The 25,601-nt window shown below is 52.4% G+C and overlaps 1 protein-coding gene across 3 annotated transcripts in view; it reads left to right on the forward strand.

Moving 5' to 3' along the window:
• STXBP1 (syntaxin binding protein 1) overlaps positions 1 to 25,601 on the forward strand; it is a 775,650-nt gene that overhangs the window by 56,252 nt on the left and 693,797 nt on the right. Inside the window, exons 6-19 of one of the 3 annotated variants that reach the window (XM_005660443.4) lie at positions 724 to 827; positions 2,560 to 2,708; positions 4,422 to 4,506; positions 5,531 to 5,661; positions 6,745 to 6,852; positions 8,969 to 9,029; positions 10,498 to 10,563; positions 11,208 to 11,288; positions 13,962 to 14,100; positions 15,290 to 15,399; positions 16,432 to 16,533; positions 18,434 to 18,519; positions 23,292 to 23,446; positions 25,332 to 25,457. In XM_005660443.4, the coding sequence (XP_005660500.2) occupies positions 724 to 827; positions 2,560 to 2,708; positions 4,422 to 4,506; positions 5,531 to 5,661; positions 6,745 to 6,852; positions 8,969 to 9,029; positions 10,498 to 10,563; positions 11,208 to 11,288; positions 13,962 to 14,100; positions 15,290 to 15,399; positions 16,432 to 16,533; positions 18,434 to 18,519; positions 23,292 to 23,446; positions 25,332 to 25,441 (1,487 nt within the window). In that variant the 3' untranslated portion in view covers positions 25,442 to 25,457. Of the gene's footprint in view, positions 1 to 723; positions 828 to 2,559; positions 2,709 to 4,421; positions 4,507 to 5,530; positions 5,662 to 6,744; positions 6,853 to 8,968; positions 9,030 to 10,497; positions 10,564 to 11,207; positions 11,289 to 13,961; positions 14,101 to 15,289; positions 15,400 to 16,431; positions 16,534 to 18,433; positions 19,856 to 23,291; positions 23,447 to 25,331; positions 25,458 to 25,601 lie in introns of all 3 variants that reach the window. The other 2 variants (XM_003122169.7, XR_014828440.1) reach the window with 2 other exon arrangements.

The following is a 25,601-nucleotide window of genomic DNA, read 5'->3' on the forward strand; positions in this document are numbered from 1 at the left end:
CCAATAACATATTTCTGGGAACCTGAAGCTATTTGTCTGGCCCAGGAGAGTCCTGACGAGTGGGTCTCCCGAGCCGCTGGGTTCCTTAGAGGCCCTGGGGAAATGCCGACATCACATTTCCCAATGATTCTGTTTTTCTTATTTCTCATAAGTATCTCAAATGCGTAGTGTTTGTTTATATTACAGGCTTTTTCCTTCTTGATTTCTCCTGGTTCTTTTTCTTCCTCTCCTAATATCAGAAAGTAAATAGTTTTTATTAGCTCTCAGGAGCTCAGTCTTTATTGCCATCTGTTACTTTGTTATATGTTGAGAGCCCTGTAGGTGGTTTTATGTTCCTTTTATGCCCTAGAGGTAGTAGGCTTGAGTATGGGATGAGATTTCCTCCCCCACCCAGGGCCACACCTGCAGCATATGGAAGTTCCAGGAAAAGGGTCAAATCGGAGCTGCAGCTGCCGGCCTACACCACAGCTCACGGCTTAATCCACTAAGCGAGGCCGAGGATTGGACCTGCATCCTCATGGATACTAGTCTGATTCATTTCTGCTGAGCCACAACAGGAACTCCTGGGATGAGCTTTCAATTAGCTTTTTTTTTTCTTCTAAGTTTTATTCTGTTTGCCTTTTAAAAACCCCTAATAAAATAAAGGATTCACTGGACACGTGTGACTATTGAAATGAACCAGCCAAAGGACAGGAAAACCTACTGACATTGTCGTTCTCACAGCTTGTCCAGACGCCCTGTTCAACGAGCTGGTAAAATCGCGAGCCGCCAAAGTCATCAAAACTCTGACGGAAATCAACATAGCCTTTCTCCCGTATGAGTCCCAGGTGAGGCCGCGTGGGGAGGGCATAGGAAGCCTGCATCCTGGTTATTCCAGCAGGAGCTCTGGCCACGTCTGAGAGGGTGGCCCTGGGGTGCAGTCAAGAGAGCCGGGAGGGACTTGCTGAATGTCGCCTGGTGCGTGGATGTTTATGTAACGGAAAGGGTATTCCTTAGGGGTCTGCCGGAGAGGGCCTCGTCTCAGTTATTTCTGACTCTTTCCAGCCACCAGGCCCTTCCTGATGTTCATTTCATCCTCGCTCGCAGTGTTCGCTCCTATTGGCCAGCTCCGAAAAGCAGCCAATCCAGAAAGAGCCTGGGCGGGGCGGAGGGGCAGGGCTCCGCCCACACCCATCTGCTGCGAAGGAGGCTGTTTTTATTTTATGTGAGATAACCTCGGCTTGTCATGTGCTGAAGGAACAGATGGCAGCCTTTGCTATGAGCTGTTAACGCTTCGAGTGCCAAAACCGCTCCCCTTGGAAAAACGCACCGTCGTTAAACCAGTAAAGGTGAAGCTGACTGGGAGCGAACGTACCAAATGTATACCTTAGTATTTCAAGGTTTGTTAAAATGCCTCCTCCTAGCAAAAAAAAAAACACACCTTTTATGCATTTGGTAGAGGTAAGAGATGATGGTGGCCTATTGGGTCTTTACAGATCCGCTTCTAGATGCCAGAGAGTGACGAATTCTCAGGAGAGACGAGATGGGGAAAATAGTGTGAATATTTTAAAAAGACAATCTCCTTCCTCTCTCACTTGGCAGAAAGCCTGTTCCCAGCTTGAGGCCAGGAATTTTTTTTTTTTTTTTCCCCTCTGCGTGAGCCCTGTCACCACCTGGATTGAACAAAATCCAACTTCAGTGTATTCAACCATATCTGTGTATTTTTGAAAAGTAATAAACTTTTCTTTTTTCTAACCTCAGGTTTTCCAGATCAGGGTAGTTTACATAAGAGAGATTCTGAAAAAACACTGATAGCTGGTAGGTTGAGAGGAAATTTTAAACTTCTAGAACCCTCAAAAAAAAAAAAAAAAAAGAAAGAAAGAAAGAAAAGAAATACTTAGAACATATTACTGAGGATAGGAAATTATTAAATCCATACAAATCTCCTTCATCTGCCACAGCACAATTTCTAGCTGGTACCTTATTTATGTAAACTCATAATCCCCATGAGGTCTGATAGGACCTCCTCCCCTGCTCTCCTCCTGGGCTCCTCATCTGTTGCCAGAGAAAGGACTCCCCTTGCCTCAGGGCTCTGGCACATGCTGTTCCCTCCTCAGGGAGCCCCCTGCTGGCAAGAAACCCACACCTCTTTCACACCTTCAAGGAGGCCTGTCCAGCCGTGGTCCTGCTTATTATTTCTCATACACTTGCCCGTTTCTCACTTACTGTAACGTCTACTTTTCATGATGTTTATTGTTTATTGTCTGCCTTCTGCTGCACGATGGCGCACTCCTTGAGGACAGTAATGGTTTGGTCCCTAGCAGTTCCCAAGTGTTTAGCGCAGGGCCTGGCATCCAGCTGACACCCAGCCGTGTTTGTAGAATAAATGAAAATGTGTTCTGTAGCCTCGGTACCAGGGTTGGTGGAAACCCTGACAGTTCACAATTCTGGAAGTGTGTGTATATGTGTGTGAGTGTATAAAAATCCCCTTCTCAAGTGTATTCCTTGGACTCTGCTGACTCCTTCCAAAGCCATACACACAGACACACACACACACACACATATATATGTCCTTCTCAGGTGTATTCCTTGGACTCTGCTGACTCCTTCCAAAGCTTCTACAGTCCCCACAAGGCTCAGATGAAGAATCCAATCCTGGAGCGCCTGGCAGAGCAGATCGCCACTCTGTGTGCCACCCTGAAGGAGTACCCAGCTGTGCGGTATCGGGGGTAAGGCAGTGCACCTGTCTGTCTTCCGTGGCCTCCCATGTGTCTGCCGGGTGAGGCTCCCTCTGGCCTTACGATTCCCGTGGAAGTTGACTCAAGGGGGTCAAGATTTGAGCATCTCAGATTGGTACTTAATTTTTCCAATGTTTTTGTTTTTTTCTAAATTCGATTGTGAAATATACCAATACATGCAGAAAAGGGCACAGCATACATATATTCGTTATCATAGCTAAATGCGAACCCCTGTGTCACTGCAACCCGGGGTTGCCTGCAGTTGTTCGTCTCTTTTGAACCTGAAAAAACAAGAACTGTCTTTGCAAAAGACAGAGTTCCAGAGTAAGATCAGATACAAAGAGAACAACCCTGCAAAGGACACGTTCTTCAGATTTTATGAAGTCACTCACTTATCACTTACCTGACGTATAAGTGCCGGGGGGCCCTAACCTGAAGGTACAGCCGTTACCCTTAGAAGGGCCTGATCTGGGCGGATCGGTCAGATGTGTTTGTTCTAAGGTGTGTGGGCCTGAGCCGTGCACACCTGGGATGTGGACCTGGGAGACCAGTGCCTCCGGACGGGACAGGTCCCGGGCTTGGGCAGCCAGTGCAGGGAGCTGAGAGGAACAAGAATGGCTGCAGACCGGAGGTGGCATCTGAGCTGGGTCCTGGAGGACAGGTTCGGATTTCAGCAAACCAATGAGGACCAGAGGACAGACGCGTTGTGTGGCCAGTAGGGAGGAGCAGAAGCGTGATGTTGGAAAGACACAGGGGCAAGTGTGAGGAGGGTTGGTGGTCCAGCAGGACATGTGCGGGCCGGGAGGCAAGGTGAAGCCATTTCTGCGTTTCTGGGGGGCCTTGGACGCCAGGTTTGGGGTATTGCTCTCCAGTGGTTAGCACCGAGCAGCCTTGGGCGGATTTGCATGGGGCGGGGAGGTGAATGCACTGCCACGGGAGTGTGATCAGGAGCCCCAGTCATGCAGGAGAAGCCGGGCGGGGTGGGCGGGCTCCTGCAGGAGGAGGGAAGGGCCCGAGCTGGAGGTGCCAAGGACCCTCATCGCCCCTTGTCCTCAGAAATGTGCACCCACAGGACAACGCCTCCCCTCTCAGGGTCCTCACTGACAGAGCCTGCTGGAAGTTGAGAAGTGGGGGCTTGGGGTTCATTCACTGGTGGGTGAGGTTGGGAGCAGAGCTGCTTTTGTGCTGAGCGAGGCCAGGTGGCCAGCGGGAGCCACGATAAGCCGAGCTGGGAGGAGCCCAGCAAGTGCTGTCAGGCTCACAGAGGGGGAAGGTCCAGAGGCTCATGCTTGTGTTTTCCCAGCTCTACAGGCGCAAACATCATTTCCAACAGAAGCAAAACAGGGTGCAAGAGAATTTGATTTGAGGGAGGGGAGAATCGGGTGGGTCAGACTCTGACAGCCTGATGATGGGAACAGGTTTGGACCCTCTGCTGAAATGTGCTTGGAAAGACTACCTGTTTCCATTTAGATAGGTTTTTTTTTTTTTTTTTTTTGATCATTTATGTTTCAGGCACTGAGCTAAGTATTTTATTTGTCCTTTTTAATTATACGTGTACCATGAGTGTATGTTCGTTGTAAAATCAATACCTGTGAAGCTCCTGTCTCCCTCCACCCTCCCGCACCATCCTGGCTTCTTCCCGGAGGGCAGACAGCGCCATCGATGGGGCGGGGCGGTCACCCTCTGTCCCTCCTCCTTTGTCAGGGAATACAAGGACAATGCTTTGCTGGCTCAGCTAATCCAGGACAAGCTCGACGCCTACAAAGCGGATGACCCGACGATGGGGGAGGTAAGTCCGGACTCGGGCCCCACGTGGTTCTCTCACCCAAGGACCACGGTGTTGGCGTGGCAGCCTGGGCACTGCTGGGTTCCATTGCTCACGGAGCCCCACCCCTGAGCTCTGAGTTCCAGCCTTCGAGCAGGCGACACGGAGTCTGTCCTGTGCTGCCCAGCAACCAACTGGTTTCTGTTCACTGGGACTTCAGTCCGGTGTTGGCACTGAAAGCCCTGCGTCCCGGGAGCCCCCTCAGTAGAATGGTATCAAAGCCGGGAAATGGACATTGCTACAATCTCCAGACCTTGCTCAGATCTCACTAGTTTGTGCACATGCACGTGTGAGTGTACAGTTCTGTGCAGTTTTGTCACGTGTGTAGAGTCATGTCACCACCACTGCAGTCACGACACACAACTGAAGTTCCCGTTGTGGCTCAGCGGATTAAGAACCTGACTCACATCCACGAGGATGCGGGTTCGATCCCTGGCCTCGCTCGGTGGGTTGGGGACCCGGCATTGCCGTGAGCTGTGGTGTAGGTCGCAGACGCGGCTCGGATCCCACATTGCTGTGGCTGTGGTGTAGGCTGGAAGCTGCAGCTCCGATTCAACCCCTAACCTGGGAACTTCCATATGCCACTGGTGTGGCCCTAAAAAGACCAGGAAAAAAAAAAAGGAAAAGACACAGAATTCTTCCTTTACTGTCTTAATTTAAAAACTGCCCCCCGCCTCGTCTCAGGTCAGCTAGATGGTGGGTCACCCTATATATAGCTGAACCTCAGTGGAACTCCCTTCATAAGCTCGCTTTGGACCCCAGCCACAGGTTGAGATCTGTGTCAAGGGACCCTCATTATGAAACAGACACACTGGATTCTCACATGGTATGTGCTTGGTGTCCTCGTCCAGCGATAACTGGACTTGGTGCTACTTGAGCCAGAGTCCATGTCCTGCCTTTTACAGGAGGGGTAGCTATGCTAGTCGGAAAAGCTGGACCTATATGGGGCAGGTTGTGAAACCATTCATTCCCTGGGTCCTTCTTCCAGGGCCCAGACAAGGCACGATCCCAGCTCCTGATCCTGGACCGCGGCTTTGATCCCAGTTCCCCCGTCCTTCATGAACTGACTTTTCAGGCCATGAGTTATGACCTGCTGCCTATTGAAAACGACGTATACAAGTAAGTACACAGACCCGGAGTGACTGCAGCTTTGCAAAGGAACCAGACACACCTGTAACTTATGTAATAAAAGGATGTTTTTAATCCTAGGGAAAGCAGGTACATTGACAGAGTCTTGCTGATAAACCTGCAAGCTTTTCTGTGAGTTCCCAAAGTCCAGGTGCGCCACCAGCCGGAAATCCCTGCCCTTGGGGGAGACAGCAAGAACTTTAGGTTTGGAGTTCCCATTGTGACGCAGTGGTTAACGAATCGGACTAGGAACCATGGGGTTGCGGGTTCGATCCCTAGCCTCGCTCAGTGGATTGAGGATCTGGTGTTGCCGTGAGCTGTGGTGTAGGTCACAGACACAGCTCGGATCCTGTGTTGCTATGGCTGTGGCGTAGGCCAGCGGTTACAGCTCCGATTCAACTCCTAGCCTGGGAACCTCCATATGCCACAGGTGCAGCCCTTAAAAAAAAAAAAAAAAAAAAAGAACATTTTTCTTGGTAGCAATCACCAGCAACTTAGTCTCTAAAAACTTACTTTTCTTTTGTTGGGCACAGATGATATTGTTCTCATGTCACTTATTTTATAAAGTTAATTGTAAAGGTAGTGGTTTCACAATGAAGGTTCTAAAAATACGACTGAATCTCAGCTTTTCCCCCTTGGGGACCTATAATTCTTGCTTTGCTTTAGATGTTCATGGTTTCACACGTGGAAGTTAGCTAAGAGCTTGTGGCAGCAGCCGTGAAATGCCCTTTGGGTCCCCCACATGTGAAGGTGGTGTCCCAGGCCTTTCCCTGCAAAGAACAGGTGTGCCCTGTCCCTTTCCCTCACAAGCGCCTCAACCCACCCATGACCTGACTTCACGCCTGAGCCCGCTTCTCCGCTGGAGCCAGATCCACGCACGCTGGGGATTTTAAAACGGGACATCAAGTCCCCTGGCTTTGATAAGACCTTTGGGTCTCTCCCTGCCCGAGAAATTGTTCGCTTTGTTCCGTGCAGCAGAGCTGACACACAGTGACACATCGGAGGGTCGGGCCGTTTGCTGTGCCATCGCTGGGGAACTGGATGAATGCTCCGGGCTGGCTGTCTCCTCTGTAGGTACGAAACGAGCGGCATCGGAGAGGCGCGGGTGAAGGAAGTGCTTCTGGACGAGGATGACGACCTGTGGATAGCGCTGCGCCACAAGCACATCGCGGAGGTGTCCCAGTAAGAGCCCGCCCCGCACCCCGCCCCGCCCCGCCCCGCCCCAGGGCTCCCCGCGCCCCCTGAAGCGGGCTCTGTCTGCAGCACCCTAGCAGCGTGATGCTTAGGGGCTCTGTTACTGGAGCTCAGGCGGCGTACACCTGCTTCAGGAAGTTATGGAACACATTCTATGGTAGGGGTGTTTTTAGAATTTTTAGAAAGCATCTGCAGCTCTCTCAGCGAAATGCTTTATAAAGACTAAACATTTAAAGCCAGTTTATTCCATTGGAAGATCCAGACTCTGCTACCTACAGTTCAGTTTTCTTTTCTGAGCCAGTGTGTCCCCTTCCTCCCAGCTGTCATACCTAAAATTTCTGAGCAAGAGCTGACATTTACACTGATAGATAGACTGATCTGTATACCCAACCAGTACCTTGCTCAGAAAATGTTTCTGGTTTTTTTGTTTGTTTGTTTGTTTTGTTTAATTTTGTGTGCGTGTGTGTGTGTGTCGTTTTTAAGGACCACACCCACGGCATATGGAGGTTCCTAGGCTAGGGGTCTAATCGGAGCTGTAGGCATTGGCCTACACCCCAGCCACAGCAATGCAGTATCCGAGCCACATCTGCCACCTACACCACAGCTCATGGCAATGCTGGATCCTAACCCACTGAGCGAGGCCAGGGGTCGAACCTGCATCCTCATGGATGCTAGTCAGATTTGTTTCCACTGAGCCACGATGGAAACTCCATCGGAAAATGCTTCTAACACTGGAGAGAGAGAGAGAGAGAGTGTGTGTGTGGGTGTGTGTTTGGTCAAGGCTGCACCCATAGCACATGAAAGTTCTCAGGCCAGGGGTTAAATTAGAGCTGCAGCTGCCAGCCTACACCACACCCATAGCAATGCAGGATCCCAGGCCCACTGAGCAGGGCCAGGGATCAAACATGCATCCCCATGGATACTAGTCGGGTTTGTTACCTCGGAGCCATGACAGGAACTCCCTAACACTGGATAATTTTTAATAAGAACTTTAAAGTGTAGATAACAAGTCCGCTTTTGCGGAAAGACACATTCTGCTACATGGAGTTGGTGATATCCTTAGGAAATTCACAGGGAAGAGTGAGAAAATTCTATAGCCTGAAATAGTGCTGTTATTTAGAAGAATAGGCTCTGAACTTTTTGGATCACTCAACTTTAGAAAAATGTTAGGGAATTCCTGTTGTGGCGCAGCAGAAACAAATCTGCCTAGCATCCATGAGGATGCGAGTTCGATCCCTGGCCTTGCTCAGTGGGTCTGAGATCCAGCATTGCTGTGAGCTGTAGTGTAGGTCACAGACAGGGCTCAGATCCTGCGTTGCTATGGCTGTGGTGTAGGCCAGCAGCTGTAGCTCTTATTTGACCCCTAGCCTGGGAACTTCCATATACCAAAGGTACGGCCCTAAAAAGCAAAATTAAAAAAAAAAAAAAAGAAATGAAAGATGTTAGTTCACGTTTCCAGTATTATAATTTATGTATGAAATATGTGCCTTATTATACTAGTATGTATGCTTTACAGAATAAACAAAAACATGAAATTGAAAAGGATGAAGTAAAAGTATATAAATAGATTTCCTAACATTTTCTTTTCTGTTCTCAAATTTTCTTGTACACTCTGCTCTGGAGACCCCTGGTTGAGAGCACTAGGAAAATGATGTATCTCTCTCTCCTCTTAGAAAACCATTTTAATTAATTAATTAATTAATTTTTTTATCTTTTTAGGGCCGCACTTGTGACATATGGAGGTTCCCAGGTGAGGGGTCTAATCGGAGCTGTAGCCACCCACCCACACCACAGCCCACAGCCTACGCAGGATCCAAGCCGAATCTGCGACCTACACCACAGCTCATGGCAACGCCAGATCCTTAACCCATTGAGCGAGGCCAGGGATCAAACCCGCAACCTCATGGTTCCTAGTCGGATTCGTTTCCACTGTGCCACGACGGGAACTCCTAGAAAACCATTTTAAATGTGTCGCTCACAGGCAGGCAAAGGGCCACATATTCCTAAAGGAAGAATCTTGCTTGCGTTGCCCCAGTAGCTTCCTTCTTCCTTGTCGAGGCACCGGTGTTGCCCTGGCGCTCAGCTGCCTCCTTCTGTCTTCCAGGGAGGTCACCCGTTCTCTGAAGGATTTTTCTTCCAGCAAGAGAATGAATACTGGAGAGAAGGTAAAAGCTCCGGGGCTCTTTAGGTTAATCCCTGCTTATCCCCTGTGGGCGGGAGGCCGCCCCCTCCGCACAGGACTAGTGAGTTGGGGGCTGGGGGCCGGGGCAGTCAGGGGCCTCTTTTCTCTGATATCATTTTGTCTTATTTTTTATTTGAGATGGAGATCCAGAGTTCTCCATCTGTTGATATTTATAGAGAGCTTCTTTTTGTTACCCTGAGAACTAATGTTTACTGTTGTGAATCAAGATTCACTTTAAGCCAGAAGAAGTTGTGAAAGCTTTTTTAGCTTGCAGTAGACTTAGAATTCATAACCTAATTCACCTGGCCTCTCCTCTGGGTTTTTTGGTGTGTTTTGTTTGTTTGTTTGTTTGTTTGTGGCAGTTGGGAGTTCCCGGGCTAGGGATCGAACCCTCACCACAGCAGTGACCACACTGGATCCATACCCAGCTGAGCCACCAGGGAACTTCCTCCTCCTGCCTATTTATCAGAGGCGTTTCACTCCTCTTTTGTTGGGAGAAATGCAGCTCTGAGTGTGTCCCTCCTTCGCTTAAAACCATTTAGTGACTTCCTGATCTCAGTAGAACCGAGCCCCACCATGGACACGCCAGGTCATCAGGCCCCACAGCTCTCATCTCTGCCTCCCTCCTCACCCCATCGCCTTGCTCAAGCCATGCCTGAGTTCCTTGCATTAGCCTTGCCTCACGAGGTCCCCGTCCTTTGGCTCAGGCCTCATTCTCTCTGGGAAGCCTTCTGGACTTGAGGTGCCTCTACACTGAGCAGCCACACTCATGCTTCCCTCCACGGGCGCAAAGCCACTCCCTCGGGAATGACTCTCTCTTCTGGATGGTAGCACCACGAAAGCAGAAAGTCTTTTTTTGTTTGTTTTTGACATTGCATCTGGCACCTGAAAGTGCCTGATAAATAGTAGTCATTTAATACATTCTTGTTGGAACCACGCGTGGGATTAGGCGGGTCCCTCAGAAAGGAAGCAGACCACTGCCACCTGTCAGGAGGCAGATTCCAGCCTTCTCTTACCTTCTCCCTACTTTCTACCTGTCCACACAACCGCAGCCTCTCTGCGGAGAGGGAATGTGACCCTAATGCCAAGACAGCTTGAGCTGCATGTGCGGAAAAGCAGTATCGAGAGGGGAAAACGCTTCTTTCTGGGGCAAGAATTATACTCTCAGCAACTCTCTAGGGCAAGAAATAGAACATACCAGACTTCAGAGGTCACATCCCCACCTAGGAGACAGAGTATTTGGATCAATAATTTGTTTGAGCCAGAGACCAGAAGCTCTAGACACGTGATCCTGTGTTTAACAGATGCCTTTGGGGGGTTAGAGAGCCTGTACTCAGGAGGTCCCCAGTTGCCTGTCGTCCTGGGCTGCACCTGTGCCCCCCGCCCCGCTCCCTGCACAGGCTCTTAGTTCTCATGCCAAGATGAGACCACAGGCTCTTCTTTCCCTCTAGACCACCATGCGGGACCTGTCCCAGATGCTGAAGAAAATGCCCCAGTACCAGAAGGAGCTCAGCAAGGTATGACCATCCACCATGACCCGTTCAGATCAGGAGTATAAACAGCTGCCCAAAGGCTCCTCAAAGCCCCCCTACACTCAGTGATTCGTGGAAATCCGCAGGGTTTTAGTCCTCTGCAATTTTTAGGAGAAAAAAATATAAGATTGGGATGGAGAGCTTAGTTCCAATGACTTTCTTTTCTCCTCCTCCTCTTTTGTTCTCTGTATCCTTCCAATTGCCCAACCCCACGGGCCTGAGAGAGCGCTGGGAGGAAGCCACGCTGACCTGGGAGTCACACAGCTCTCCCTGCACAGGATTCCCTAGGAGCCTCCAGCCCACAGCAAGGAGGCGGGATTGAGCGCCACCTCCTGGAGGGAGGAGTATCAGAAAATCTGTGAAACCATCGTGCCACCCCCTGCCCCCACCCCCACATCGGAATTCTCCTTCCTCTTGGCTCTTCCAGAAGGTGGTCTGTCCCTCTCCCCGACGCGCACAGTTCTGTCTGGCGGTGTCTGCGAACCGGCTTGCACGTGTGGTTTCTGTCCTTTATGAGGCTGGAGATGGCTCTGGTGCCCAGGGCCGTGTTTATACACAGCAAGTGCTCCGTTGATGCTGCACGAATCAGCGCGTGATTCCTTGACCACACGCTCTCTGCTTTGTCCTAGTATTCGACCCACCTGCACCTGGCAGAGGACTGCATGAAGCACTACCAAGGCACCGTGGATAAACTCTGCCGGGTGGAACAGGTAGGGCCTTTCCTTCCCTTTCTCCTGGGCCCATGTATTTGCAGAATGTTAACATCTGACCTTGAACCTCCTGCAGAATCTTAGGAAATGGAAATGGGAAAGCCCACTAGCTCGTGTGGTCTCACCTCCCTGGAGCCGGTGCCGTTCCGCTCCCAATGGTAGGGACCAGATGGGTCTGAATGCTGTGCCGTTTGGGTTTTGCATGTCTGACTTTCCGGAGGCTTCCTGGAAGGGCAGAAGAGAGCGAGATGGAGCCTGAGCCCTCTGTTGGCAGGGCTGGCTGAACGTTATATCTGGAGTGTCTTTTCCTCCTGCCGTGGCCACACCAGCTTTGGAGAAAGAGCCTGAAAAAGAGTAGTGCAGTCAGAAGTCAGAAATTCGACCACAGGGAGTTCCCATCATGGTGCTAAAGAAACAAATCTGACTAGGAACCATGAGGTTGCAGGTTCGATCCCTGGCCTTGCTCAGGGGGTTAAGGGTCCATCGCTGCCGTGAGCTGTGGTGTGGGTCGCAGACGTGGCTCGGATCTGGCATTGCTGTGGCTGTGGTGTAGGCTGGCAGCTGCAGCTCTGATTTGACCCTTAGCCTGGGAACCTCCATATGCCACAGGTGTGGCCCTAAAAAAGCAAAAGAAAAAAAAAAAAGAAAAAGAAATTTGCCCACAGTCACCCTGCTCACAGCTAGGATCAGCGTGCTGTCTCTGTCACTGATTTGTTTGATGTGCTTGTTTCTCTCTGGTTTATTTTCCTCGTCTGCGAAGGGAAATAACACCGCCGCCGCGTTTCGCAGGAGCATTGTGTGGAGTCACTCGTCCTGACACTCCGTTCCTCGTGCGTGATGATATGAATCAACTAGGGTTGTCTTCTTCTTCTTCTTTTTGTTTTTGGCTGCCCCTGCGGCTTGTGGAAGTTCCAGGTCAGAGACTGAGTCCGGACCACAGCAGTGACCTGGGCTGCTGCAGTAACCACACTGGATCCTTAACCCACTGTATCACAAGAAATCTCCTTGGGTTTCGGGGGTGGTTTTTTTTTTTTTTTTAAGGATCTGCGTCTAAGGAAAGGGAATTAAATTAATGATTCTAAATTAAAGTCCATTTTTACGGAAAAAAACAACCCGAGTTCTCAGTGTGAGGCTAAGATTGAAATCTCCTGGTTTGCTGTGACAGGCTCAGCTTAGGTTTGTAAGACCAGCCGTGATTTCATGGACTCTCTCCTCCAGGGAAGTAGCCCTGCTGGCATCCGTCACGTTCGTGGGTGATCTTTGCAAACACAGAGATGTCCTCTCCAAAAGTACTTGACTGTCCAGAAAGCAGGTTATCCCTAGATCCGTGCAGATGCCGTCGGGATTCATCCAGAAGTTTATATTTTTTCAGAAGTGCTCGGTGGTATTTGCTGAACTGGTCACATTACAGTTGACCTTGAGGGAATTAATATCAGACTCAGGCCCTGCTGGACACATGGCGACTGAGGCGTCCCTGAGGGTGACAGGGCCTTCGGGAGGGGCCCTGCCTTACTCTGACCCGGGCTGGGCAGAAACCAGAACTCGAGATCATACTTATGACGGACCCCTGGGATCTTGAGAGGAAAGGGGGAACCTTCTGGTGACCTCTGTAAGAGCTCTGGAGCAAGTTGCAACCACGTTCAGAATAAGACCAGATGGTGTGGTTTTTTTGGTTTTTTTTTTTTTTTTTTTTTTTGGTCTTTTGTCTTTTTAGGGCCGCACCTGAGGCATATGGAGGTTCCCAGGCTAGGGGTCTAATGGGAGCTATTGCCGCCAGCCTACACCACAGCCACAGCAACGCCAGATCCGAGCCACATCTGGGACCTACACCACAGCTCATGGCAACGCCAGATCCTTAACCCACTAAGCAAGGCCAGGGATCGAACCCGCAACCTCATGGTTCCTAGTCGGGTCCATTTCCACTGCACCACGATGGGAACTCCAGACCAGATGGTTTTTGATTTGCTGAGACTGATGCGCTGCTTCCTTGGGCCATCGAGGCTGTATCTGCTTCTTACCCGAGTGGGAGCAGGGGGGCCCTAGGCCGTGCTAACTTCACTCTTTATCCTCCATTCTGTTGTCAGCCCCCGTCCCTTCCTCCATCGTCCTCAGTGGTATTCGCAGGTTCAGGAGCCCTTGTTCTTTGCTCTTCTCCCTAAAAGTGCTTGGGAGATAAAAAACAGAAGTTAAGAACCTGGAGTAGTAGAGGCTCCGCAAGCCTGGCCTTCAATGCCAGGGGGAGTGGAGCCCAGAGAGTCCAGCCAGGCAGAGGCTCCTTAAACTATCAAGGCTTCTCAGGTGTGGGAAGTGCATCCCCTGAAGCCCTGATCCCTCTGCCGGGCTTCATACCTCTCGAGGACAGACCAGGATCGAGGCTTTCCCTGAGGCCTTGGCACAGGTGCACGCACCTGCACGGAACAGCCTACAAAAGATGGTGAAGAAGGGCGCTTTCTGGCTTTGGAAAGCGAAACCCAGGCTCTTGCTACGGCCATAGACACCGTCACCGATTACAGCAGTGCTCATCACAGCGCTTTATGGGAGCACGAGTACCCGTTTGGAACCTTCGTCACCCACGCTACAAATCCCAGACATCTTTGCACAACCGGTGTTGTAACAGTTCCCGTCTATGCAGACTGTGGCAGAAACAGAGCCAACGTGGTATGTCTTCTGCAGGACCTGGCCATGGGCACGGATGCCGAAGGGGAGAAGATCAAGGACCCCATGAGAGCCATCGTCCCCATTCTGCTGGATGCCAATGTCAGCACTTACGACAAGATCCGCATCATCCTTCTCTACATCTTTTTGAAGAACGGTAGGAAGGGGGGAGTAGAGGAGGGCCCAGACCTTCTTGGGGGAAATGAGGCAGCTGGGAAAGAGAGAGAGAGAGAGAGAGAGAGCAGAGCGGAAAACAGTTTAAAAGACAAAACGCTCAGTTCCCGTCGTGGCTCAGTGGTTAACGAATCCGACTAGGAACCATGAGGTTGCAGGTTCGATCCCTGGCCTTGCTCAGTGGGTTAAGGATCCAGCATTGCCATGAGCTATGATGTAGGTCGTAGACGCTGCTTGGATCCCGCATTGCTGTGGCTGTGGTGTAGGCTGGTGGCTACAGCTCCGATTAGACCCCTAGCCTGGGAATCTCCATATGCCGCAGGTGCAGCCCTAGAAAAAGACAAACAATAAAAAATAAAATAAAAGACAAAGAAAAGGGAAGGAAAGGGGTGTTGAAGACAAAGATCCAAGGGGCTCTTCACGCCTGAGGAAGTGTAATGCGGGCAGATCACTTGCAGCTGGAGGCCGAGTGTCCTCCACCACCCTCCGCCCCGCCCATGCTTCTGGAACTGATCAGAGGGACGAGACAGTTAGAAGAGGACAGGGCGGGGACAGTGGGGAGTCCTTTGGCTTTACAGCCAGCTTATTAGAGCATTTCTGCCAGATACTTTTAACTTGCCTCCAGCTATAATCTGCGCCTTTACATAGCATATTTTACTCACATATAGTTGACCTTTAGGGTTCATAAGTATCCATGGTGCAAAAGATGGACTCAGAGGAGTTCTTGTCGTGGCTCAGTGGTTAATGAACCTGAGTAGCATCCATGAGGATGCAGGTTCGATCCTTGGCGTCGCTCAGGTGGGTTAAGGACCCGGCGTTGCCATGCGCTGTGGTGTAGGTCGCAGACGTGGCTCGGGTCCTGCGTTGCTATGGCTGGACACAGAGACTTCTTTGTCCAAGTTGTCTGTGATACGGGCCAAGGGTGGGGGGATGGCTGGGAAGCAGGAGACTGTGGAAATACAGCCCATGCGGGGCCGTAGCTGATGGTCATAGTCCAGGGACACAGTGGCCAGAGCGGAATTGGCCTGATCTGGTGCAGTAAAGCTGATGTACAGATGAGTTCCCACTAACCCCAAGGAGGCAGAAGGGGCACGGTGCCCCCTCGAAGGTGGCTCTGCCCCTGGGTGTGGGTGGCTCAGTGGCGGGTGTGGTGATCGGGGTTTTGTTCTCAGGCATCACGGAGGAGAATCTGAACAAGCTGATCCAGCACGCCCAGATCCCACCAGAGGACAGCGAAATCATCACCAACATGGCGCACCTCGGGGTGCCCATCGTCACCGACGTGAGTGCCAGCCTTGCCCGCGGCCGGGGGGCAGAGGGGAGGCAGCGGGTCTCGTCTCTTCTCCCCGGACTTAAAGCGCTTAATGATACACCCGGCTTCAAGAAAGAAAAAACATAAAATCAGAGGAATGCAGAAGTAGAGGGTAGATTAAATAGTGGTGTAGCCAAGAACCCAGGCAGCCACATCGAGGGGTCACAGCGTCCCTAAGCTGAGCCATGTCTGTGAACCATCCCCAAGTTGGCATCATGCTGGCTCCATCCTCCAAATCTTGAGTCCTCTGGCTCTGCCGTGGGACACTTAGGCTAGGTGTCTCCCTTGAGGGTGAGAATACAAAGCTTGGCATCAGGCCGTCTTGCCACCTGAGTCTGCTGCTCAGCGCTGACTCGGGACTGAGTCAGGGTAGGTGTGGGCTCTGGAAGAGGCGGGGGCTCCAGGACCCTGGAGAGCCCTCCCCTGGGAACCTCGCCGTGGGAACCCCGCTTCGTGCAGGGAGTCGGTTGACGCCTCAGTGCTGGGAAAGCAGGGTTGTAGGTGCACTCCTGGAATCTTAGAATTGAAAGCTTTATTCCAGAGCCATCAGACCAGAGACCTGTGATGGGGTCTGGTTTGGTGTTTTCAGACCCTTGATCACAAAGGGGCCGAACGAGAATGGCCATGATCCATTCAGTGCAGCCCATGCTGTTGCAGCAAGACCAAGCGATAAGTCGAACCCAAGCAGTATCGTCTCCTGTCATCGACAGCAAACTGTTTTGTTTATTTAACTCCCTGGATTGGTAAAAATAGCACTTAAGGTGTTTGACCCACGTTTGCCATTTTTCATGGCTTTAAAGAACCACGTTTGCTCCAGGTTCTCGGGCTGGCGTCCGGGGGGCATGTTCTGGGCTTTTCCCGGAAAACCTCCCCTCTTCAGGCTTTGCCAGTGCCGGCTCCCCGCGGGGATGCCGGGGTCGGGGGGGGGGGGAGTGGGGAGGGCCCGTGAGGTCCCACAGGCCCGGACCCCGGCTCAGTCTGCTCTCGTGGGCTTGCCTTCAGTCCACGCTGCGTCGCAGGAGCAAACCGGAGCGGAAGGAGCGCATCAGCGAGCAGACCTACCAGCTGTCACGATGGACCCCGATCATCAAAGACATCATGGAGGTCAGTGCGGGCCGGGGCGAGGGCGCAAGGGTGCGAGGGCAGCCAGGCCCGGGCTTGCTCTGCAGGCCCAGAGGCTTCAGCCTCACCTACCCTTGGGTGGCGGTTTTCTCTCCTGGGGGATCTGCCTCCAGGCCTGGGAAGGTTGGTGACGAGCAGTCCCAGGACACCGCCCGATGCAAATCCCTGGGATCCACGGGATTTACCCCCATGGTTGAGGCCCCTCGATGGCCCCTCGATGGTACCAGACACATCCCAGCATCTGGAGGTCAGAAGGGTCGCAGGCTCCACACTGAGGGTGCCGCGGGGTGGGAGGGCCTCCGGAAAGGGACCGCAGCCCGCACTCCTCTCCCACCGCTCCGCTCCCTCAGCCCTGCATCAACCAGAGACCCTCCGGGCACATTTCTCTTCCATCCCACCCCTTGCCTGGAGTGTGCCCTCTGCGCTCCGCTTCTTGAATCCTGCCTTTCTGCAAAGTCCCCTCCAGTCTCCCCATCCCTGTACCCTGACCTACCCGTCTGGATGCCCAGCACCACAGAGACCTCCCTGACTCCTGCCAGGAGGGTCAGGGGTGCTCTTTCCAGGCGTGTGTGCTGCTTGCCGTGTTGGGTCATCTTTTTTTTTTTTTTTTAATCTTTGTAGGACTGCACCCACGGCATATGGAAGTTCCCAGGCTAGGAGTCCAATCGGAGCTGTAGCCACCAGCCTATACCCCAGCCTCAGCAATGCAGGATCTGAGCCACAGATGCGACCTACACTACAGCTCATGGCAATGCTGGATCCTTAACCCACTGAGCGAGGCCAGGGATCAAACCCATGTCCTCATGGATACTAGTTGGGTTCGTTATTGCTGAGCCACAGCAGGAACTCCTGGGTCATCTTTTTAGACCTTGGGCCTGTGCCCACCCCTGACGTGTCCTTTGGCACCATGCCTTGCACACGGCAGGTGTTTCGTATCTGTGACCATCAGCTAGTCCAAGGGCGTCCCTCCCTTCACCCCCACCTGTAGCCCAAAGTCAAGTAAACCCTGACCCACTGCAGCTCTGGATGGGACTTGGAGACGGTCTGCCCAACTCCTGCCCTTGACAGGTGGCCCAGCCTGGGGTCCAGAGAATGAAGGGACTTGCCCAGGATCCCTTTGTTAATTCATAGCAGTCCAGGTGTTCCCACTGAGTTGTACATTAAAATAAGCACATTTTAAAAATACATAGTGAGTCATCTTCCTATTTTTAAAACCCACAAAGCCAAAGGATGGGTGACCATGAGACATCTAGAGAACAGTTACGTTTCCTTGCTCGGCAGAATAAACCCTCTGTCTCATTCCCTCTTTTGTTCTCTGCTCCCTTTTCCTCCCCCTCCTTCCCAGCCCCCCAGAGAGACACGTGTGGGCTCCGCACAGGAGCTGCGAGGAGTATAGACTTCTCAGCAGCGGGCAGTGGGTGGCTGGATCCACCTCCCAGATAATCGGGCCCTTGGACAACCCAGGGCGTCAGGCCTTCTCTTGCTTGAGAGACTGCCTGTGCCAAGGCTGCGCAGGACGCATGGCAAGTGTTAGGAGTTCATTGGACAGAATGCGACATTTCTTAACCTCCCGTGGCATCTAAAAGAGGAGAGAGAAAAGAATAAGTTGGAAGAGAAGCAAGAAAAACTAAAGTTGGTTGAAAAAAAAAAGAAAGAAAGTGAAGAGCAGACCTACAAACTTTATGATATTGTATCTGTCGGTTACGGAGCATCAGGTCCGCCCTGAGCTGGGCATGAAACACCCAGCCGTGGGCAGGCTCTGGTTGTGACAGACCTGGCCATGGCGTTGGCTCAGTGCCTTGTCTTCGAATTGTCTTATCTTGGTTCCGTCAGCCTTGTTCCAGCCGATGGCGAGTCTCACCGCTGGCTCTCTTCCTTCCAGGACACGATTGAAGACAAACTGGATACCAAGCACTATCCTTACATCTCCACCCGCTCCTCGGCCTCCTTCAGCACCACGGCCGTCAGGTGAGTGAGCGTCTCTGAGCACGCAGGCGAGCAAGCGGGACCCTGTCTGGTTGGATGGCGGCTACACCGTGGTCCTGCTGTGATGCCGCCGGATCCGCCAGAACCCTGCCCTGCTTCTCATCACAGGCAGGGTGCAGGCTGAGTCCTTGCAGTGGCTCGTGAGGCACCCCCCCCCCCCCCGCGCGCGCCGGCTTCCAGGTCTCCCCGACTCCTCCTCACGCCTCCCTCTTCTCACCTGCTTCTGCCCCACCAGCCTCCTTGCTCTTTCCCCGACCACCGGGCTTCCTTCTGCCTCAGGACCTTTGCACTTGCTTTCCCCTCTGCCAGAAATGACCTGTCCCCAGATGTGTCTGCGTGGCTTACCTCTGACCTCCTCCAAGTCTCTAATCGATTGTTACCTTCTCCCATCTTCCCCAACCACCCTGTGTTAAAAAAAGTACAGTACACTGCAGTTCCCATCATGGTGCAGTGGTTAATGAATTCGACTGGGAATCATGAGGTTGTGGGTTCCATCCCTGGCCTTGCTCAGTGGGTTAAGGATCCGGTGTTGCCTTGAGCTGTGGTGTAGGTCGCAGACACGGCTCGTGTCCCACGTTGCTAATCGGCTCGCGTCCGATTAGACCCCTACCCTGGGAACCTCCATATGCTGTGGGAGGTGGCCCTAGAAAGGGCAAAAAGGCAAATAAATAAAATAAATAAATAAATAAATAAATAAAAGTACACAAAAACAAAACGCTAAAGTTACAGTACACCAGTGTCCCTGGCAGCATGATTCATAATAGCTCAAAAGGAGAAATGACCAGGAGTTCCCGTTGTGGCACAGTGGTTACGAACTTGACGAGTATCTATGAGGATGCGGGGTTCAACCCCTGGCCTTGCTCAGTGGGTTTAGGATCTGGTGTTGCCCTGAGCTGCAGTGTCGGTGGCAGATACGGCGCAGATCCTGCGTGGCTGTGGCTGTGGCTGTGGCCAGCAGCTGCAGTTCCAATTCAACCCCTAGCCTGGGATCTTACATAGACCACAGGTGTGGCTCTAAAGCAAAAAAAAAAAAAAAAAAAAAAAAAAAGGTATATTCATACAATGGAATATTATTCAGCCAAAATGAGGCACGAAATACTGATTTGTGCTACAACAGCGATGGACTTTAAAAATATTAGACCAGGAGTTCCCGTTGTGGCACAGTGGAAATGAATCTGACTAGGAACCATGAGGCTGCGGGTTCAATCCCCGGCCTTGCGCAGTAGGTTAAGGATCCGGCATTGCCATGAGCTGTGGTGTAGGTTGCAGATGCGGCTCAGATCTGGCATTGCCGTGGCTGTGGTATAGGCTGGCAGCTGTAGCTCTAACTAGACCCCTAGCCTGGGAACCTCCATATGCCTCAGGTGTGGCCCTAAAAAGCAAAAAAAAAAAAAAAAAAAAAAAAAAAAATAGACCAATGAAAGAAGCCAGTCACTAAAACCCACCTATTCTATGATCCCATGTATATGAAATGTCCAGAGTGGGCAAGTCTGTAGAGATAGAAGATTCGCGGTTGCCAGGAACTGGGGGTGGGGGTGAGGGTTAGGGAACGGTGAGGACCGCTAACAGGTACAGAGTTTCTTTTGGGGGCTGATGAACGTGGTCTAGGATTGCCTTTGCTGATGGCTAATGATTCTGTGACTACACTGAGCACCACTGAATTGTACGGTTTAAATGAGTGAATTACATGATGTGTGGATTTATCTCTGCTACAGAAAATAATGAAAAAAATCACAGCCCCCCACCCCTTCCTGTCTCCGTTCCCTGCTTTCTTTTCCTCCATGGGTGACACCACTGCTTAGTATCCCAAGTATTTTACTTAGTATCCTAAGTATTTACTGTCAGTCTCCTCCCTCCTGAGGGCAGGGATTTGTGTCTGTTTTCATCCACAGTGCCCAGAACCAAGCCTAGCAGGTAGTGGGCTCTTGGTAGAGTCTGTCGTCACGTTTCATTATTCATTAATTTTAGTGATTAATTAAGAAAGGCGTGAATACAGAGAACAGAACTGTGGTTGCCAAGGAGGAAGGGGGAGGGAGAGAGATGGACTGGGAAATTGGTGTTCATAGATGCTAACTATCACATTTAGAATGGATAAACGCCGGGGTCCTGCTGTGCAGCACAGGGAACTATCCCAAGCTCCCGGGATAGACCACGAGGGAAAATGATATTAAAGAATGTAGGAGTTCCCGTCGTGGTGCAGTGGTTAACGAATCCGACTAGGAACCATGAGGTTGCAGGTTCGATCCCTGGCCTCGCTCAGTGGGTTAACGATCCGGCGTTGTTGTGAGCTGTGGTATAGGTCGCAGACGTGGCTCAGATCCCGTGTTGCTGTGGCTGTGGTGTAGACCGGCAGCTACAGCTCTGATTGTACCCTTAGCCTGAGAACCTCCATATGCCGAGGGAGCAGCCCTAGAAAAGGCAAAAAGGGAGTTCCTGTCATGGCGCAGTGGTTAACGAATCCGACTAGGAACCATGAGGTTGCAGGTTCGGTCCCTGCCCTTGCTCAGTGGGCTAACGATCCGGCGTTGCCGTGAGCTGTGGTGTAGGTTGCAGACGCGGCTCGGATCCCGCGTTGCTGTGGCTCTGGCATAGGCTGGCAGCTACAGCTCCGATTGGACCCCTAGCCTGGGAACCTCCATATGCCGCAGGAGCGGCCCAAGAAATAGCAACAACAACAACAACAAAAAGACAAAAAAAAAAAAAAAAAGGGCAAAAAGACCAAAAAAAGAAAAAATGTATTATATATATGTATGACCGAGTCACTTTTCTGTATAGCAGAATTGGCACAACATTGTAAATCAACTATCATTTATTTTTTTTATTTTTTATCTTTTTTAGGGCCGCACCCACAGCATATGGAGGTTCCCAGGCTAGGGATCGGATCAGAGCTGTAGCCTCTGCCCTATGCCAGAGTCACAGCAACGCCAGATCCGAGCCACATCTAGGACCTACACCTCACGGCAACACCAGATCCTTAACCCACTGAGCAAGGCCGGGGTCAAACCCACAACCTCATGGTTCCTCGCCAGATTCGTTTCCACTGCGCCATGACAGGAACTCCCTCAAACTATAATTTAAAAAAAAACAAAGGGATAAATACACCATCTGCCTAGAGCCCCCTTTCTCAGCTTCATTCCTGATGGGCACGTAGCTGATGGAAGGGTGGAGGCCTTGGGTTGATTGGGTTTCTGCCACGTGCCGGGTGGATGCTCAGATGTCTCTCTGCTCAGGAATGTGAGCAGACCAGCAATCCACGCTTCCACCTCTGGGGTCTCCAGCCCCTGTGTTTTCTTGGCCGCCCGTGATGCTGTGTGTGTGCAGTTTTGCAAGCTCTTTGTCTCATTCCTCACTGCACCGTACTCATCCATACTCACAGCATCCTCTCCGGCTGTGCTGTGCAGGCCACACCCCCACGTGCCAGTCCCTGGGATTTGAACACAATCGTTTCTCCTCCAGACTCTCTTTTCTGCCTCCCGTGTCTATGTGGCCCAGGTTTCCAGGAGAACCCCCCTCAGGACACGAGGCTTTGTCCCTCTGCTCATGCTTTGCCTACCTGTCTTCTCTCTCCACGCCCCCTTCTGTTGTCACATTCAGGCCTGCGTGGCACCTGCATGGCTCCCACCCTCACCCCCTCCATGCCAGCAGAGGCCAAGTGTTTATCACCAACATTGGAGAAAATTACAAAATCCTCCGTACACAGCCAGGCTGGCTGACGCTGGCAAACATGATTTCCCAGGCAAAAAAGTGACAGTGAGAGCCTTGGGCTGGCCCACATGGGCCCCTGGTGCCTTTGAGATTTGGAAAGTGACTTTAATGCTGTCGTAAGTCAGGAAGGAGGGTAAAGATGCCACCTTCTGGGGGAGTCATGCTCTCCTCGTTTTGTCTTGATTTTTGTTTTTGGTTTCCCCATTTTCTTAACCTGGAAAGCAACTCATTTCTCATTGTTTCTGGGAACAAGGGGAGGCCCGTGGAGGGAAGCCAGGGATAGAGGGGGGCACCTGGGGAACTGTCCCATCACTGGAATGCCTGCCTTTCAGGAGGCAGCTCGGTGTCGCCTCCTCCAGGAAGCCTTTCCCAGGGATGCCCAGTCATCCCTAGACGGCCCTCCCCTGTGTTTGTCCCCAGGGGCACTGAGTTCCTCATCCATTGCAGCATAACGCAGACCCACCTCCTTCTCTCGCCCTCCTCGCCCCCCTTGCCACCCCCACCCCCAGTGAAGCCAGGCTCTCCTGATGGACAAGGGCCGTATCTCACTCTGGTCGGCTCCACGGTGCAGGGGAGGCCCTGGCCCCGTGAGACACCCGGTGCATGCGTGTGCAGTGAACCAGTGTGCCAGCCTGAAGACAGGCCCTGGACTCTGTGGTCACTGCTCCCTCCAGCCGAGGGTCCCAGACAAGCCCAGAACTGTACAGTCCGGGGAGAGACACCTGGACCAACATTAAGTGGGTGAGGCTGTGGACCGTCCACCTTGAAAGCCCAGCTGAGCCTGTCTGTCACCCCCGTGTTTCTCAGAGGATAACAGGCTTACAGCCCAGGCGCTCATAGGGATTCTCTTCCTTGAAGCCACAGCACTCGATGGTTTGCACTGCAGTTCAGTGCCGCCAGCACTAGCTGAGCACCTGCTTCTTCTGCCTTGGTCACGGGTGTACAGAACGGATGTGTGAACAGGTCCTGCAGGTACAAAGTTTAAGGGCTGCGAACGCAGATACACGTAATTCATGTCTTTCTCTCTCCCTCCCCTTCTCCTGCCCCAGCGCCCGCTATGGGCACTGGCATAAGAATAAGGCCCCAGGGGAGTACCGCAGTGGGCCCCGCCTCATCATCTTCATCCTGGGAGGCGTGAGCCTGAACGAGATGCGCTGCGCTTACGAGGTGACCCAAGCCAACGGAAAGTGGGAAGTGCTCATAGGTGAGTGGGGCATGTTTTCTGGGGGGCAAGGGGCTGCTTCACTGCACTCGGACTTCATTCCACGCTTTGGTGTTCCATCCTGTGTCCGGCTCTCCGTTGCCCCTGCAAAAACTTGGTCTGGCAACATGTTTGTAGGCGGCGGACGCTGCAGAACGAGGGGTTCCGCCCCTCACGTCTGTGCTGTGTCTCTTGACGTGCCGCGGCCTCCTGTGGTGGAAAGTGCCTGGCCACAGACCCAGGCTCCCCCTCCTGCTCTGCCACTGCCACGCGGGTCCCCTGGAAAGTGCCTCCCCTGCCATTTCCATACCCAACAAAATGGGGTGAAGAGCTCCCACTGACAGCCTGAACGAGCCTGCGAAGGGGCCTTGTCCATTTTCTGGCCTCGGGCCTCATGTCCAGATCTCAGTGAACAGAAGGTAAATGGTCACGGCTCCGTTACCTGCCAGCTGGAGGTGCACAGACGAGGCGTGCAGGCAGATGTTGCCCCAAATGTATTGGCCTGACTGCTGGGCTCTGCTAAAGGACCCCCGCCCGACCCCACCCCCCAGCCAGTTCCTGCCATGTCTAAGTCTGTCATACCCCTTCTGGTATTTCCTGCTGGAGGAGCTCTCTTTCTTTCATAGGAGCTGACTCAAGGCAGCAGGAGAATATTTTTCTCCTTTTTCGTGCCTGTGGGAGCTTTGGGAGCCCCCCCAATTTGGGGGCTAGAAGAAGGCTGAGCTGAGAAAAGCCTTCCTTTTGTCCCATCTTGCCCTCAGCAGAATGGAGTTGCCCCCACCCAAGTGGCCTCTTGACCTTGACTGGCAAGAAGCTATTAGCACTGCTGTTCCGGCTGGGCCCTGGCCTGGCCCCTTATCTCAATTAGATGTGTCAGGTTTTTGGGAAGTTCCCGTTGTGGCTCCGTGTAAACGAATCTGACTAGCATCCATGAGGATGCAGGTCCGATTCCCGGCCTCACTCAGTGGGTTAAGGATCCGGCGTTGCTGTGGCTGCGGTGTAGGCCGGCGGCTACAGCTCTGATTCAACCCTTAGCCTGGGAATTTCCATATGCCGCGGGTGCGGCCCTAAACACACACACACACACACAAATTTTGTCAGTTTTATATGTCCACTTTGGCACAAGTCACAGTGCTCCCCAGGCGCTCCGAGAGCAGATTGCGAGGACCAGTCCATGTGGCCGCTCCTGGGTGTATCCAGATGGACGTGGCTCTGTCTTCACACCCCGCCGTCCAGAAGCCGCCATTCCGTGGGGAGGTCGCCCATCCCCCCGCCCCTCCCCACTCCCTGAAGCTTCTCCTGTCTGGTCCCCATGTCTCCCTGGGCTTTTCCCCTTTTGGCTACCCAGACCCCGGCGACCGAGCTGTCCGTGTTCCCCGCTTGCATACGTGTCGCATGAACGTGTTGCCTGAAACACAGCCTTCCCGGGCCGAAGCCGTCTCCGCCAGGCTTCCGTGCAAACCCCTGTTCCACGTGGCCCCCGACCTGCGGTCCCTGGTTGGGAGGTGGAGAACCGGGCAGATAAGGTCGCCTGTGCGTGGATCAGTGGCGGAGCCTGGTGCCAACAGACCGCTGACGTCCGCTATGTGGTTTCGTCCGCCCTGTGCATGGCCGCCGTCCCTGCAGCCCTGTGCGCGTGCGTGGCGCGTGCACCGCGCATGCGCCTGTGGCTCGCTGTCCCACACCTCATTGGCTGCATGGCCTCGCCCGCCCTGTGCATGCTCGCCGTCCTCGCGGCCCTGTGCGCGTGCGCTCGCACCGCGCGTGCGCCTGCGGGTGCGGCTCACTGTCCCACACCTCATTGGCTGCATCAAACGCGGGCCTAAGTTGGCATGTTCCTGTAACGTACCTTTGTTCCAGCAGTCAGCCGGCCTCTGTTCTCCCGCAGGTTCTACTCATATTCTCACTCCCACCAAATTTCTCATGGACCTGAGACACCCCGACTTCCGGGAGTCCTCTAGGGTATCTTTTGAGGATCAGGCTCCAACAATGGAGTGAGAGCCAAAGAAACAAAGTAAAAGCAGCTTATTCCAGAAAAGAAACTCTTCCCCGCTGAAGGGCTTTCTTTGTTTATTCCGTCACTCTTTCTTTACTTTTCCCTCTTTTTTTTTTTTCTTTTTAAATTATTTGTTGGATTTTTCTTTGAACGAGAAAATGC

The sequence above is a fragment of the Sus scrofa genome, chromosome 1 (genome assembly GCF_054392235.1).
Source record: "Sus scrofa isolate SSC_HxYL_T2T_F1_AM1 chromosome 1, Sscrofa_HxYL_maternal_Yorkshire_Landrace_v2.0, whole genome shotgun sequence".
Lineage (NCBI taxonomy): Eukaryota > Metazoa > Chordata > Mammalia > Artiodactyla > Suidae > Sus > Sus scrofa.